We start from the raw sequence: 18,028 nt of genomic DNA on the forward strand, positions 1-18,028 counted from the left end.
TTCCCCTTTCTCTCCTATCTTTTAAACTCTCCCTCTCCATTGGTTCTTTCCTATTATTATTTGAACATGCTAAGGTCTCTCCCATCTTTAAATTCAAAAGACATAAAACAAAACAAAAACACCTTCCCAACTCAACATTACCTATCTTCTCACACTTCTCATTCTCTTCACTGCCAAGCTTCTTGAAAGAGTGTCAACAATTGCCATAAATACAGTATAGTGTCTACCAACACTGCTCTTATCAAGGGTACCAATAACCTTTCTGTTGCAAAATCCTAAGGATATTTTCAATATTTACCCTACGTGGCATCTCTTCCATTATGTGACGGAGATGATGCCTACTCGCGTAAACCACTTTCTTCCTTTTGCTTTTGTGACCACATTCTATTGGTTTTCTTCCACCCGCTCTCATTGTTACTTATGTTTCTTGGGTTTTCTCTTCCTCTATCCATTCCTTGTAGAGTTTGATCTTTTGCCCTCTTCTTTTCTTAATCTACATAAACTCCTTAGTCATCTTATCAGTTCCTATGGCTTTTATTATCCACATTACCTCTAGACTACACCACCTGGCAAAGTTCCCAATCAATATATCAACTACTACTTCCTCTTCATCCCCCTCCCAGACCAAAACCTGTTCCTATCCATTATCCTTTAGTCAATTGAAACAAATCAGAAACTTCGAAGTTATCTTTCTCACCTCCCTTATCCACCCCACTGCACTCATGAAATCAAGGACCAAGCAATACCATTCTAGATCCTTTAATATCTCAAAACAGTCCTCTTCACGCCAACACATCAGTTACCACTTTGGTTCAAGCCACCCAATGTGTCAAAGTTTAAGTACTGAAACAATTTCCTAAAGTGGTCTCCTGCTTCTAACAGTCTTCCTTTTGAACCAGATGCTCTCAACCTTGACACTACTAACATTTTGGGCTGGATATTTCTTTGTTGTGGGAAGCTGTCTTATACATTGTAAGATACTTACTTAGCATCTTTGGCTCTACCCAGTAGAAGCCAGTGGTATCTCCCCATCTTACCACATGACAATAAAAAAAAAAAAATATTCGGTCATTGCCAAATATCCTCTGATGGGTAAAATCACTTCTAATTGGGAACTGCTTTAAACCTCTTCTCCACAATATACACAGATGAATTATTTTTCCAAAATGCAAATCTGATACATCGTTCTCTTGCTTAAAGTCCTACAATGACTTTGCATTGTCCCAGGAAAAAACGCCAAATCCCTTAGTTTGGCTTGGTGGGCCCTGCACAGCCTGGCCCTTGCTAACTCTCAATCTCAATCTGGATCGGTCCAACATAAGTAAGGTTACTGAAGAAAATCACACAACCACCCTAGTGGTTCCACTATGAACTCTTGCAAGCTCTACCTCTTGAATACCTTTCTAGGCTCTTCTCTATAACTATTCATCCTATTTTCTGCTCTATTTGAAGTTTTCTCTTAATGCTTTATGCTCCCTCTTATAATCAAACTTTAGCCCATTCTGTTCCCAATGCCTGGGATGCCCTCACTTCTCCTACCTATGTCTAGCTTAAATGACACTTGCTTTAGGAAATGTTTCTCTCCGCCCCACAACACATATCTAGTTTTGGCAGAAAGGGTGAATAGATACCTTCACTGTGTGCTCCATGATGCCCTCCCTGTGCTCCTCCTTACATTTGGTGGTTCAATGGCCTCACTCCTAAGCTATGGTCCTAGAATAGTGCCTGTCACAAAGGAGGTGCTAGAATGTATTGTTGAAAGAAGGGAAGAAGTAAGAAAGGCCTCGATAACATGCAAACTGATGCCTGATGGACTCATGTGGGCCTCACCGCCTATATAGTGAGTCATAGGTTATATGACAATGAGATTGACTTGGCTATTTTAGCTCTTTAGAGAGATGTCAAAAAGACAGGCTGTCTTTATAATGAGACTTAGAATTTTCTACTGTCATAGCAGGTGGCAGGTTCACTTACCATCACAGATTTCTATACACCAATATTACATAAAATCATGAAGGGCATCGACAGAGAAAAACTGTTTTCAGTGAAATTCTTAACAAAAAATGTTTTGAGGATTCACCGGTAAATTTTACCACTAGGATTTAACTGAGGACTCAAATTAAGGAGGAGACTAATACAAACTCTACTTTATTAAAAACGATGACGTTTTCATCAGACTATTTGAGAAAAACTTACTTTATTCACTGAGAGAATAAAATAAAAGGAGAGGCTTCCATCTTCCTCTAAAAAAAGAATCACCTAAATAAGAACTGAATAAAACCTTCTCAACTCAATTAAACTCGGCTTTGTCCAAAGACTCAAGACTATAAAGAATGCAATCCCAAAACCATTTACTTTATAATATAAAGTATTATGAGAATAAAACCTAAAATTTATTCAGGCCATGTTAACTGACTTACCAGAAGCATAAAAGAATTCCATATATCACTAACAAACAAAAGTCAGCCTGATTTTCAAATACATAAGAATGAAATGAGTTAAAGTCTAGGACTTGCTTTAAAATACCTCAGCAACAACAATAATAGCAAAAAGGAGGTAGGTTATATGCAGTAAATCTTGATAAATGTGAAATCAGGATGATAGCTATGTGGAGGTTTGTTACAGGAAACTCTATTATTTGAAAATTCTCTGAATAAATATTTGAGGTCTGCTTACATCAAAAATATCAGAAACCAGACCTTACACACAAATTTAATAAAAAATTATTCAGAAAACCACTTATTTTAGGTAATAGTTGTTAAAACAGATTAATTGGACAATATCTTTAAGTTTTCTGTAAAGGGCTTTATTTTTAGGTTAAGCACACACTGAGCAATCCAACGGGTCATTTCCAACCTAAAGTGAGTAGTGAATTGAGGTTTTAAATCTACAACATAAATTACGGACGAAACAGGAAATTTGGAGGTATGTTTTACTATGTGCTTTACTAAACAAGCAAATGATTACAGGCGATATAGTGTAATTGTTTAAAAAGAAATTCAACATTATTTCCAGGGAGTTCTAATTCAACACAAAGTCTGAGGCAACAAACTCATTTCCACAAACTTTAAACAGCTCCCCAAATTCTTTTGCAATGCTGATTAAGCCAAGATGCACAGCTCCAAACCTTGAAAGGAGTGAGGGCTTCTAGGAGTATCAGGAGACTGACCACTAAGATCACAGTACAGTGTTGTAAGCAATGCCTGGCATTTACTTATAGAGCACTTCTCTTCACTCCCTGAGAAGGCTGAAGTAGACAGCTGAGAGAATGGTCAAAACAGCAAGAAAAAAACACAGCACCAATGAAAATTAATACAATTAAATATTTGTGCTTCACTATCTCTAAGACTACAAGTCTTAGAGGCCAAGGAGAGGGTTCAGATTAGAAACTGTCTCACCTGCAAAAGAACTCCCACAAGTCTAGGTTTTGAATTCTCTGAATTCTTTTAATTCTGTTGCGATCCATTGTTTTCCCAAAGAGACTAGCAACTTCATTATATTCATGTGTTTGACTGTGCAAAGGAATAAGCTGGAAAAGAAGTTTGACAGTTTTATTGGAGTCTTTTTCATCTCTTCTGCAGTATAGTCAGTTCTGCTCTTACCTGATAAGGTACTTCAGTATTCACATTCTCCCAGTGTGGCGGCATGGGGATAGCTTCATTTTCACAGATGTAACTTTAAATAGCAAAAGACAAAACAAAATATTAGAAGCTGATTATAATTACTATCAGTGATTTAGACTTATCTTCGAAGCTGAATTTTCATGTTTGGGGTACTGCGACAAATGCAGTTAAGTGTGGCCCTTGGTTTCTTTATTTTACAATATTTACTGAATGTCTACTTATGTACTACTTTTTAGGTGCTGAAATTGAGAATTTTGATGGAAAACATTCAATCCTATATAACATGAAAATTTCAAAAACAATTGTTTAATCTGTCTTGTTTTTCTGAATTTTCCAAAATTTCTTTAAAATAAGTAAGATTTTAGGTAAATAAATTTCCAAAGGAAAATAAAATCCTTGATTTAAAACTGTAACAGTTATTCTGCCCATTAATTAAAATCCAAACTCCTCCACCATATGTTCAATGTCCTTCAAGATCTAACTCAGACCTAAATCTTTCTGTTTATAGTCCACTATTCCCCAACACAGTACATATGAACTCAGTACAGCCAGTCAGTAAAACTTTTAGAAAACTTTTAGAAAACTTTTTCAGCACACAGAAAAAAAATAGCGATCTTGGGGAGCTCAATGGCAAAAGGCTGAAACTGACATACTAATCCTTTTTGGTGACTAGAAGTTATCGGAAGAAATTTATACATTTCAAGCCTATCTTTAGCTTAATTTTTACAAACTCATTTCGACTTTGAAAAGATCATAAAATCATATAATTTAAAAATGAGTTAAGCATTAAAAAGTAAACAATGAATAGTTTCCCACACTCCAGCCCTTGGTCTGTCCAATTCTTACCTCCTGCCTCAATTACAAGTAATTATTCTTTTCAGTCTCGGGTATTCTTACAGACTTCTTTAGGTTAACAGAAACCATTTTTCCCACCACACAAATGGTAGCATAAAACATATGTCTTCTGCAGCTTTTTTTTTTCCACTTATGATATTCTTAGAGGTTTTCCCATATCAGTATATAGAAGGTACCGTTATTCCCAGTTCCTACCAGAGCCTGGCACATGGTAGACGCTCCAAAAATACTGGCTGAAGGAATGAGTACATTCTATTCTACAGATGCACAGAATTCCATTGTATGGATACACCATAATTTATTTAATAAGTCCCCTATTGATAACATTCAGGTTTTTCAACTTTTTGCTACCATTAAGAATACTGCTAAGAACTAGCTTGTCCACTTGTCACTGTATATGCCCATTAGTCAATCTGTAGGATGGTACCTTTGAAATGAAACTTCCGTGTCAAAGAATATGGTTATTCATGATTTTGACAGATACCACTCAAACTTCCTTAAAGGCTGTATTGACATTACCTCCAGAAATGGAGAGAATGCCTATTTTCCAACCTCTCTAAAAAGGTGTATAATCAGACTTTTGAATTTTTATCAATCTAACAGTAAAAAAAAGTCTGATTTAATTCTTATTTCTCTTATTATGAGTGAGATTGTATGAACTATTCCAATTCTTTGTTCATTTTTCTAATGGATTGTTGGTCTTCTACTTAGAAATTCATACAAGTAATCACAAAGATGAACCCTTGGACTGTGATAATGAGGAACAATAGTTTACCCAATTTTTAAAAAATTTTGCCTGAAGTATCTTTTAGCTATGGAAAAGTTTGTTTTTTCTTAAAATTTCTGTAGCCCACAGACTTGGTTAACTCTAAATTCCTTGCCAATGGGAAATATGTACTATGTACCTTGTGTGTAATTAATGTTCAATGTTCTTACAATATCCTACCTGTTCTTCCTCTTTTACTATCTTTCCTTATTATCCTCCATTCTGGTTAATTCTCTCCCTCTCCTGTTTTCGTTCTATGGTTTGTAAAGTCTGTGAGAGAACAAAGTGCTTGACCCCTCATGTGCTGCTTCTCCCACCAAAGTATACCACGTACAATAATATGCAGTGATAATAACATTTTCCATTATTATGTCTCATTTCCCCCCCACATTACACACTCTTTTAAGATTAGTATTCCTTTATTATATTCCTTGTACTCAAGAATAAGGATATGATGTGTATGATAAGTAAGTAATATTCTCTACATTCCACAAAAGTACTAGAACATTCATTATATAAGTACTTGAATAACTTTAAAATCATGATGCTGAAATACAAGTCACTTGAAACATACGTTATTTTATTAACCAATGTCGCTTCAATAAGTTTAATTTAAAAATAAGTAAAAATAAAATAAAATATAAGCCAAAAATCTCACAGAACAAATGACAGAAACTCAAAAATTTTATTTCTTTACTCTGTTTCGAAATATCTCCTTGGAAGGAGCAAACGGGTATCCCTTACAATTCACATGCTAGTGTTTTTTTGTTTGTTTCATTTTAAATTCTTTGAACAGCAAGAATTTCAACATTTGCTTGAAGAATCATTCCAGAAATAGGAGAGACAGGCTGTAAGTTTTCCCTTCAATTATATTCATGGGAATACCAGATATTTATTCTATTCTGGCATTTATACTTCTCTTTTTAGGAAATATAAAGTGAGAGACAGAAAAAGGAAAACTTGCAGTCAATCCAGACCCAGGGAAGAGGTAGCTGTGCTGTTGTCCCCTCGTATTCCCATCTTCCTTAGGTCTCCGTTAGTCACTACAGACTTGAAATTACTTCTAAGAGTTGCCCAGTGCGGATCGGTAGAGACGGAAACACAGTGGGAAATTACTTATGATTTATGACCCAAATAACTGGAGGGTTCTGCGAGAGTATTTCCAAGTTAATTCAAACTTCTCTCAGCAGGTTATTTTAAGGATTTATAGATAGAAGAGACCATAAGGCAGTTTTAACTACCATGCAAATTGTTCTAAAGAATTGAAAAGTATAAATATATAAAGGGAAATTAAAAGGATAACAGGAAAGGAAACATGGGCAGAAAATAATACTGTTATTTCATCAAGTAATGTAAAATACAGTAATAAAATGTTCAATAAGATCATTAAATAACCTACCAAAATATTTTCAGTCTATCTGTTCCTTTGTCAAATATTAAGAAAGAAAAGAGAGAGAAAAAGCCCACTCCTTCTACCCCCATTCTCTTACGGTACCTGAAAGCACTGATAGAAAAAGGGGCTCTTTTTATTAAGCGCTCTTTTCCAGTGGTGAGATTCATTTGCTTCATTTCTGTATACAAAGATAAAGATATTAGGTATGTCATAGGAATATATTGTGCTATAAACTGTCATGAAGATTTGTAGCCACCCTACACTATGAGCAGGAATCATGGAGCTTTGGGAGTAGGTGACAAACGTAGTACATTAAGGATACTTTACCATTTACATATTGATGATGTTATAAAAGTGCTATTTAGGGAGCAAAACTTCATTGCTTGATCGAAGCTCACACGTTAAGAATGCTCATTTTATACACTGCTTAGTAAGGAGGGTCAATTCCTTTCTGTATAATACTTAGGTTAAACTGACATTAAACTAGAAGAGTTTTAAACTTAGGAAAATTAAGAGTACTGGAAAGAGAAATTATAGTACTGAATCTTTTGGTTGGCTTATAGTAAGTAGAAAATGTATTTTGGTTTCTCCCCAAATTTTCAAAATTACTAAAAAAAAAAAAAAAAAACACATTACCATTATAAAACTTGCACATTCACAGAATTTCAAAAATTAATACATTTCTTGCCTTCTCTTTAAATTGTATACCTAAACCAAAAAATGGAAAACCTAGCTAGACTCAATTCATAAATACTTTACGTAAGGCATTTTAGTGATAAAGGACTAATTAACAAAAGGTATCATTCCCTTCTTTCATCTATGCCTCAGGCCCATTTCTCCATTCCCACAAAATTAAGTACTAAGTGTTAATGTGAGATTCTAATCAGTTTATCTTATCTACTAACTGGCATCATTCCGTTCCAAAATAAAGGGATTTACCCATCCAGGCAAATGCTGTCTAAAGTATGTTGTATGTTCTTCCCTTTTCTGTGTTTCCCTAGACTCTGCACATGATGTCATTACCACTGTGCAGGGATAAAGAGAGGTCATCTCAGCACGTGGAGTGAAACCTGTGGTGTCTTCTTAAATCACGGCATTTTGAGTTTACTCTACACCATTCTTATAGAGAGAACCTGAGCTCTCTATCAAATGCTTGTGGTAGAATGGTTGGGGTTAATTTTCCAAATGTACATATAAAATGCTAATTTATATATATATATATATATATATATATATATATATATATATTTGAAACAGTATCATTATATAGAGGGTTGGAGGACTTGAGTTATTATATATGACTCCTATTCTTTGATTAAAAAAAAATATTTTAATAAACTGCACTGTCAGAGAGAAAGTTTCCAAAAATTACACTTTACTAGAAAATATTCTTTCAGAAACATGTAGCTTGCTGAATTATCTACCAAATGCTTTAATAAACTTAATCCTTTATATGAGTCTGATTTCTGTGCATATAATTGTCTCAGTATTGCTTTAAAATTGGCACTTGTACATAAGCCTAAAATGTCTTCCAGATACTTTCTGTCTAGACTGTAGCAGAAAGACAAATGCCAGGGTACCCTTAAGAGCAGGCAGCCTATTTGCCTAATGTCATTTTTTTTTTTTTTAAAGTTATGGTTAGTCACTAATAAGAATCTAACAGTTTTAATTCTTGATTAAAAAATACAGCTTTGGGGGGGATAATAATCATAGAGATGTTGTTGCATCAACCTCTCACTAGACAAATCACCTTCACCATTTCTGGGCCTTGGCTCGTCCAGGAAATTTCCTAAGGCTTCACCACCCTATCCTACCACAGCATACTACTAACTCTGTCATAAAGTCAATACTCACAGAAAGTGGGAAAGAACTGCTAGAGGACAGAGCTGTGTAGCAACTAAAATATACCTTTATTAAGAAAGCTTCTCTATCCAGGTCTTGCTTGCTTCTAAGCACCAAACAGCTGGGACTATAGCAGCTTGAAAGTGAAGGGCTGATTCTGACGGTTTTCTCATGGGCTACCTAAACACATGCCCTTATGTTATGGATGAAATCCAAAGTGTGGCTGATTTCCAGATTAGCTGGCTAATTTGTGAAAGGGCCAATGAAATCAGAAATGGGCAGAAGGCACTGTGTTTTAAAGAAATAATTTTCTGGCAAAGACACCAAGAAACCAAGAGGTGGGCCATTCATCTGAACTTTGGTCTTCGAACTCACCAACTACCTATGACTTTGTCACTTAACCTCTTTGATTGATCCTTAAAGTAAAAAGGTTCCTATCTATTTCAAAAGATTGATGGGATGATGAATAAAACAATAGCTTAAAAGTGCTTGTGTTCCTTAAAAGAAAAGCATTACATGAACTCAGAATATATGACAATCTTCATATACATCAGGATCTAGAAGCATATAAGTAGTAATCTTTTATCAAAAAACAATGTTGCTCAAGATTTTAAATCCTGACTTTTTATAGAGGTATTTTTATGTATTACAAAAGTAATTTACTGTTTACAAATATACCAACTAATCCTGATCTTCAGAACTTCAGATTTTACCACATTGATATACAAAAAACACAACTATTAGGGGAAAAAAACATACCTGCAAAGTCTATCTTGTAGCTGAATTTGGAAGTAGTAAAAGAAATGGAGCCACAAGGATTTGTTTTGAAGCTTTTTTCAATATCTTCACTGCTAACTGAACACTGAATGTTGGTATCCGGCTTTAAGACAAACCAGAAAGTTTCATTTACCAGCTGTTCACATTAATGGCTTGGCCACAGAGGTAGTACTGTGGTCACAGAGACAGAGATGGAGGGACAAGGGAAATTAACTATCCTCCTGTTTTAGATCCCAACACACAGGGAGAATCACAGCTAAGCCAGCATGTAAAAATAGTTCAAGGATTTCCAGCAAAGAAACTTCAACAACTGGTTACAATGCCATTTTCCAAATTATTGCAAATTTACAAATTATTATAATAATTACATATCCTAAGTGGCTCAAATTAAATCTCCTTTAAGTAGCCTTGTAAGTTAAAAAAGCTTTTGAGCATGAATTTAAATCTCATCTTAACCATTAGCTAGCTGTGTGATCCTGGACAAATTATATGAGCTTCTGAGTTTCTTTGACTATAAGACCGAGTGTTACCATCTGCTTCAGAGTTGTTGTAAAGATAAAGGAGAAGATATATGTACAACACCTAACATAATACCTGGTGCACAGAAGGGGTTTGATATGGGCTTGTTCTTTTCCCTTTCTCTTTGTCCACAAAATCAAACTTGGAGTTGCTCAGATGTACTGATACCGTGCAACTCTCAGACACAATTGCCCTCTGTACACATGGGAAACATAGTACTGTTTCTTCTAAATAAACTACTGTGAAAACCTGGAGAAAAGAAAAGGAAAAGGACTAGAAGGATTTCTAGTTTTTCTTTTAGTTAAAGGATCTGATTTCCTGAAGGTTTGATTTCTTTCATTTTATCCAGCAGAAAGATGATCTAAGTGAATCTAAATCTCATCCGCTATATAGTCAATGAAAAGTGATACCTGAAACATGTGCCACTTCCCACATTCTGCCAAGTAAAACCAGCCCCACTGAGTATCTGACGTGTCCATCTCATCCATGTCACTATCGGTTGTTTTGGATAAAAATTCTTCTGCTTTGTGAAACATCTCCTGAAAAGGCAAAAAGATTGGAGGAAGAAATACTTTTCTTAATAACCAATATACGTTTTATATATCATTTTTCTTCTTACAAAGCACTACGTTCCAAATGTCTTACCTCTAGTGACACTTTAAAAAAATAGCATTCTATCTTGCATATTGGTTCTTAAGATAAACATTTTTAAATGTTGACTACCATTGCTTAACGAGACAAAAAAGATACACTTAGGTAATATACACCAATGCCTATTCAACCATTTAAGTAAGCTGTATCAAAATCTATAATCACTCCAGACTCTCAGTATAATTTCTGCCTTGTATGTTTGTTCATGTGTTTGGTTAAAAGAATCCATGCTATCACAAATACATGTTTTATGTTTTAAACACTCATTATTTCATTTAATGGCATGGAAAGATGTTTATAATATATAGCGTTGAGCACAAAGAAGGTTATAATAAATAACAATAGTATACTCTAATTTTAGTTAAAATACATCTATATTTACTCACATGAATGTACTTGTATGTGTACATACATAAAACAGTCTAGATAGATATATAAAATTTTTTCATAGTTTTTTTCTGAGTATTAGGATCATAATAATAACCCTTATATGGCTCTTACTATGTGCCAAACACTGTTCTATGTACTATTCAGATAATAACTCATTTAGGCCTCACAATAACCCTATAAAATAGGTATAATTATACGAAATTTATAAATGAGGAAACTGAGGCACAGAGAGAGGTCATATAGTGGGGAAGCCATGATTCAAACCCCTGCAGTCTGGATCCAGGGTCTGTGTAATTAAGCACCAGGGTGTACCACCTTATACTTCATTATCAATGATTTTATCATCTTAACCCTATCAAGTAACTCATGGACGTATCATCTTTGAAACGTTTTAAACATTCTTGGGTGAAAACTATGATGAAGAGGAGGTCACGAGAAAAGGGGCAAAGGAGTTAGCCAAAAAGATAAAACTTTATCTGGAATGTGGCTTTCTGTCCTCATTCTTTAATGTGGACAGAAAAAAAGGTTTCTTTTTTAATCACTATTTTAACTTATACAACTAATATATGAAAACATGATCTTTGCAAAATATCAAAACATTCAAGATAAAGCTAAAGAGCTTTTTGACCATCACTTTCATTCCTGGTATGTTCTCACCTTTCCTTCTGGGTTAATCACTGAAAATCTGACTTTCTATAAAGTTCTTTATTTTTCTTTTTTTGTACAAAGAATATATACTACTTGAACCATTTAGAAAATATTTACTTTTAATTTCATTATTTAAAATGTCCATCCTGTTTCCAGAAGCTGTGTAACCTTGAATAAGATTCTATTACCTTGCCTAGGCCAGAGTTTCCTCTTCAAAATCGAAGGGCAAAGGCTCCTTCCTCATTGGTTTGCAGTTAGGAGTGAATGAGACAATGCAGTAAAGTACCAAGTACAGCACCTGAGCACAATGAAGGGGGCTTGTTATTTTATGTTCATGTTTTGAAACTCTCTCCAAGGAATGGTTTATGATTATTTTCTGGATTTTTCCTTCATGTTTTAAAATTGCTTTATGATTATTTTCTGAATTTTTCCTTCATATTTTGAAGTTGACTGGCTAGGAAATAAAAAATAGAACACCATATGATCAAGAGCTTCAGTTTTAGGACCTATTATTTACCTTACATATGTCAACTAGATACTAAAGTCAATAATTTAAAATTTAAAATCAGTTATACAGGTTAACTATTCACAACTCCTGCTTCTTCCTTCTATTGTTGTTCATGTCATGTGGCCATTTTGCTGTGAGAGAAAGAAAGCAAGAGTGACCTAAATTCATTTTTTCTTCTGAAAATAACCAGAAAAATTGGAAGGATAAGTTTTAAGGAAATAGTTAAGATAAATATTTGGGGTGTCACTCTGAGAAAAGTTGGTCACCAGCCCCAGCTCCAGGGATTCTATTGCAGGGGAAAGGCATGCATGCTATAAAGGACAAAGAGCTCTACATCTCCACCTGAGGGGGTTGATTTTATTTGAAACAGAAAGCAGAGAATCTCATGCCTAAGAGCCTTACAAAAAAACAAAACAAAACAAACAAACAAACAAAAAACGATGAAAAACAATTAATGAGAGGCCCAAAGCTCTGATACATGCAGAATGGCAGAGAACCCAGAAATTTAACATAGAGAGCCAGGGAGAGCCAACAACTCTCCTGTGATTGTAGTCAACTATGAAACATTACGGTATGTTATGCCATAAAACAAGTTTCAGTACATTGAAAAAGAATGAAACCATACAAAGTATATTTTCTAACTAAAATGGAATTGCAAATCAACAATAGAATATTTGAAATTCATAAATATGTGAAATTACACACATTACTAAATAACCAATGGGTCAAAAATTAAATCCCAAGGGAAAGTAAAAAAATATGCTGAGAGGAATCAAAATTAAAACACAATATATCAAAACTTATAAGATGCAGCTAAAGCAGTGCTCAGAAGAAAATTTATAGTTATAAATGCCTATATTAAAAAAAGAAAAATCTCAAAATCAAAAACTAACAATCTACCTTAAATAACTAGAAAGAGAAGAGCAACTATACTCAAAACCAGCAGAAAGAAAATAAAAAAGGGAAGGGAAAAAATCAAGTAGAGACAAGAAAATAGAGAAAAATCAACAAGACCAAAAGTTGGTTTATTTGAAAAGAAAAACAAAATTGACAAACTTTTAAGTAGACTGACAAAAAAAAGAGAAGACTCAAATTACTAACAAGAAATCATAAAGGAAACATGAGTACTAATCTGAAGAAAATAAAAAAGATTATAAGGGAATAATATAAACAACTGTATCACAAGAATTTTAAGAACTTAGATAAAATGAGCAAATATCCAGATAAACACAAATGATTAAACTGAGTCAAGAATAGAAAACCTGAATAATTCTATAATAAATAACAAGATCAAGTTAGTAATTTAAAACTTTCCACAAAGAAGAGTCTAGTCCCAGGTGGTTTCATTGGTAAAAATCTACCAATTATTTAATGAGAAACAAATACCAATGCTTCATAAAGTCTTGTAGAAAATGAAAGAAGGAATACTTCTCAACACATGCTTTGGGGCTGACAGTATGAATCCAGATTAAAACAAATTAAAAACAAAACAAAACAAAAGCAAAAACAGAAAAAGACATCACAAGAAGAGAAAACAAGAGAGCAGTGTCCCCTATGAATATAGAAGAAAAAAGTCTTCATCAAAATACTGGCAAACTGAATCCAGGAACATAAAAACTTGTATACACCATGACCAAATGATACTTTTCCTAGAAATGAAAGGTTGGTTTAGCATACAAATCATTAATTAATGTAATACACCACATGAATAAAATTTGAAAAATACAATCATTATAGTACACAATGAAAAAATTTGACAAAATCCAATACTTTTTCATGACAAAAATGGTCAACAAACTAGAACAGAAGGGAACTTTCTCAACTTGCTAAAGAACATCTACAAAAACTGCACAGCTAACATCACACCTACTGTTGGAAGACTGAATGCTTTATGGAAACAAGATGAGGATGTCTGTTCTCACTAAAGAATCTACTAAAGAACTATTATAACTAAAGAGTTCTGCAAGTTTCAAGATAAAAGATGAATATATGAAACTCGATTATATTCCTATACATTAATAATGAACATCCCAAAAATAAACTAAGAAAACAATTCCATTTACAATAGCGCCAAAGAGAATACAATACTTAGAAACCGGGATACCTTCCCCTGCTTTTAGGGCTCGTGGTGGAATATGCAGCAGCTGTCTTCGGTCCTGTGTTGTCGCTCAAACTAAAATAAGGTTGAAGTCAGAAACATGGCGGAGTGAGAGACGTCCCCAGATCTCTCCCCTTGAAAAAAAAAATAAGCTGAACATCTAAAACTCAAAAAAAAAAAAAAAACCACCCAAACTGCATACCGGCAGGTCTGTGTGTGGGATCTGCGCATAAGAGCTACCACAGGCCAGAACCCTGAGCGTCGGTGGTGGGCTGGGAGAAACAAAGAAGCTGCCTCTCGCAGCCACCGGAGCTACCTGTATGAGCGGGGGGAGGGGAGAAGGAGCAATGAGTTCCCTGAACAGCCCTGCCTGAGAAAGCTGTGAGCTCCCTGCAGTGGGCGGCAGGGCCCAGTCATCAGGGCAGAAAGCAGAGAAGTGGGATGGCAGAAAAACAATAGTTGATTTTTATCAGCCGCGGTTGCAAAACTGAGGCTGAGCTGCAGCCCCCATCCCCCAACCCAGAGGGCTCCTCCTCCGATACCTTCTGACCAAACACCACGGAGCCCCAGGGGAATCTGAGCAAACGCTACCAACACTGTCGCTAACAATGACAGGGACTGAGACTGAGGGTAGCAAGCGTGATTAAATATCTATAAGAAAATAAAAGGTATTAATAAGGCTTTATATAAAGCAGGGATCCAAGAGGTTTAGATGCCGCCTACTGGAAACTAAAAGAAAAATACCTTCTTTGCAATAAGCTAGAGAGACCTTTATATAAATATAAATCTTCTTTCTGGAAAAAAAGTAAAATATACTTCCATTAATGCCTAGGTGGAGAAATAGTCCATTAAACACCATGAACAATCGAGGTGACAAGGCATCTCAGAAAGAAAGAGAAAAATCTCCAGAAAATAAGCTTATAGACATAGAAAGATGTGACTTAAATGACAGAATTCAAGATGGGACTTCTGAAAACCTCAGTGAGATCCGAAAGGAATCATATCAACAATTTCGGGAATTGAAAAAACCACTAGATGAGCAGAATGAGTTCTTTAGCAAGGAGATTGAAACCCTTAAAAAGAACCGAATAGAACTTCTGGAGTTAAATAACACACTGCAAGAATTGAAAAATGAAATAGCAAGCTTGGGAAACAGAGTCAAACAAATGGAGGAAAAGATCAGTAATATCGAAGACAGAAATCTAGAAATAAATTGAAATAAGAGAGAAACTGAATAATGAAAAATAATGAAAGGGAAATACAACAACTAGATGATACCATCAGGAGAGGAAACACAAGAATAATGGGCATTAGTGAAGGTGAGGAAAAGGAGTAGAGACTGGAAAGCATTTTCAGACAAACAGTGCATGAGAATTTCCCAAATCTAAGGAATGAGCTGGAGCCTGGAATTCAAGAAGTCAACAGAACACTCAATTATCTCAGTCCAAAAAGGCCTTCACCAAGACACACTGTGTTAAAATTATCAAAAATCAACAACAAAGACAGAATGCTCAGGGCAGTGAGGGAGACGAAAACAGTAATTTATAAAGGAAAACCCAGTAGATTACCATCAGACTACTCAGCGCAGACCTTACAAGCCAGAAAGGTATGGAATCAAATATTCAAACTATTAAATGAAAGGAACTACTAGCCTAGAATAATGTATCCAACTAAGCTCTTCTTTAGATATGAAGGAGAAATAAGGACCTTTCCAAACACACAAAAATTGAGGGAATTCTCCACTATGAGGCCTGCATTACAGGAAATACTAAAATGGTCAGCTCATCTAAAACAAAATGACAAAATATACATAATTAGGAGTAAGGTGACTAGCAGGCTAATAGAAGCAGAGGAGTCCAATCCTTACTAAGAACAGGGCATTAGAAGCTTAAACAATAAGAGCTTTGCCATAGCAAGATAGTAATGAACATTCAGCATACACAGGGACAAATTGTGACAACAATGACTGAAAAAGGGAGGATCAAAAGATCCAAATACACAAAGAGGAATAGAGATAATGCATGCGCAGAAGAAAATGGATGAATATATATATAACTATCCTTACATACTCATAATGGTAACCACTTGCCAAAGGTTCAGAACTGAAGTATACAACATAAAACAAGAAGGACCAAAGAGAAAACCCACAAAGGTCAACCAAAATAAAAATAAAGGAAAAAAAAAAAAAAAAAAAAACAGAAACATAAGGACAAGGAAGCAATGGAAACACCGAGCTACCAGAAAGCAAAAGATAAAATGGCTATAAGACCTCACATTTCAATAATCACCCTATATGTTAATGGACTTAACTCACCAATAAAAAGGCGCAGAGTTGCAGAATGGATCAAAAAACAAAACCCAACCATATGCTGCCTCCAGGAGACACATCTCAGTTCCAAAGACAAATATAGACTCAAAGTGAAAGGGTGGAAAATGATAGTTCAAGCAAATGACATTCAGAGAAAGCGGGAGTAGTGGTACTAATATTGGATGAAATAGACTTCAAAATAAAATGGTAAAGAAAGATACTGAGGGACACTTCATAATGATAAAGGGAATCATGCATCAAGAAGACATAACGCTAACATCTATGCACCCAATCAGGGAGCCCCAAAATATATAAAACAATTACTAACAGACCTCAAGGGAGAAACAGACCAAAACACTATCGCAGTAGCGGACCAAAATACCCCCCTGTCAGATATGGACAGATCATCCAAACAGAAAATCAATAAAGGAAATAACACCTTTAAATGACCATTAGACCAAATGGATATAACTGACATATACAGAGCCTTCCATCCCCAAACAGCTGTTTATACATTCTTCTCTAGGACACATGGAACATTATCAAGAATCGACCATATATTGGGATACAGAAATAGCCTCAACAAATATGAGGGTTAAAACCATAACAACCGTATTCTCTGATCATAATGCTTTGAAACTAGAGATCAACTGCAAAAAGAAATCAGGAAGAACCACAAATACATGGAGTTTAAACAACATGCTACTGAAGAATAACTGGGTACAGGAAGAAATAAAAAGAGAGATCAAGAGATATATAGAAATGAATGATAACAATAGTACAACGTACCAAAACTTTTGGGACACGGCAAAAGGAGTCATAAGAGGAAAGTTCATATCATTACATGCCTATCTCTAAAAACAGGAACGAGCCCAAATAAACAACCTAATGCTTCATCTTTAAAAACTAGAAAAGGAAGAACAAATGAAGCCTAAAGTCAGCAGAAGGAAAGAAATCATCGAAATTAGAGTAGAAATAAATAAAATTGAAAACAAACAAAAAAAAAGAGATAAAATAAATGCAATAAAGAGCCTGGTTCTTTGAGAAGGTTAATAAAATTGACAAACTCCTGCCTAGACTCACTAAAGAAAAAAGAGAAAGGACACAAATAAACAAAATCAGGGATGAAAGAGGGGAAATTACTACTGACATCGCAGAAATACAAAGGATCATGCAAGAATACTATGAAAAAGTATATAATAACAAATTTAATAACCTAGAAGAAATGGACCATTCCTTAGAAAAATACAGTCTTCCTAGACTAAATCAAGAAGATCTGGAAAATCTAAATAGACCAATCGGCAGTATGAAAATTGAGACAATCATCAAAAACCTACCAAAAAGTAAAAGTCCAGGATCAGATGGCTTCACCAGTGAATTCTACCAAACATTCAAAGAATAATACCTATTTTCCTCAAACTCTTCCAAAAAATCGAAGAGGAGGCAATACCTCCTAACTCACTTTATGAGGCCAATATTACCCTGATACCAAAACCTGCTAAAGAGAACACAAAAAAAGAAAACTACAGACTGAACACAGATGCAAAAATCCTAAATAACGTACTAATGAACCGAATACAGTAACATACTAAAAAGATTATCATGATTGAGTGGGCTTCATCCCAGAGGCACAAGGATAGCTCAACATAT

The 18,028-nt window shown here is 34.8% G+C and overlaps 1 protein-coding gene across 5 annotated transcripts in view; it reads right to left on the reverse strand.

Annotated features, from left to right (window-relative positions):
- PARP11 (poly(ADP-ribose) polymerase family member 11) overlaps positions 1 to 18,028 on the reverse strand; it is a 44,738-nt gene that overhangs the window by 7,165 nt on the left and 19,545 nt on the right. For 3 of the 5 annotated variants that reach the window (XM_016150152.2, XM_036238001.1, XM_016150155.2), the window contains exons 2-7: positions 11,653 to 11,762; positions 10,186 to 10,314; positions 9,239 to 9,359; positions 6,740 to 6,815; positions 3,603 to 3,675; positions 3,399 to 3,529 (exon numbers count right to left, since the gene is read on the reverse strand). In XM_016150152.2, coding sequence (XP_016005638.1) covers positions 3,399 to 3,529; positions 3,603 to 3,675; positions 6,740 to 6,815; positions 9,239 to 9,359; positions 10,186 to 10,311 — 527 coding nt within the window. In that variant the 5' untranslated portion in view covers positions 10,312 to 10,314; positions 11,653 to 11,762. Of the gene's footprint in view, positions 1 to 3,398; positions 3,530 to 3,602; positions 3,676 to 6,739; positions 6,816 to 9,238; positions 9,360 to 10,185; positions 10,315 to 11,652; positions 11,919 to 18,028 lie in introns of all 5 variants that reach the window. The other 2 variants (XM_016150154.2, XM_036238002.1) reach the window with 2 other exon arrangements.

Source organism: Rousettus aegyptiacus, unplaced genomic scaffold (assembly GCF_014176215.1).
Source record: "Rousettus aegyptiacus isolate mRouAeg1 unplaced genomic scaffold, mRouAeg1.p scaffold_m13_p_2, whole genome shotgun sequence".
Lineage (NCBI taxonomy): Eukaryota > Metazoa > Chordata > Mammalia > Chiroptera > Pteropodidae > Rousettus > Rousettus aegyptiacus.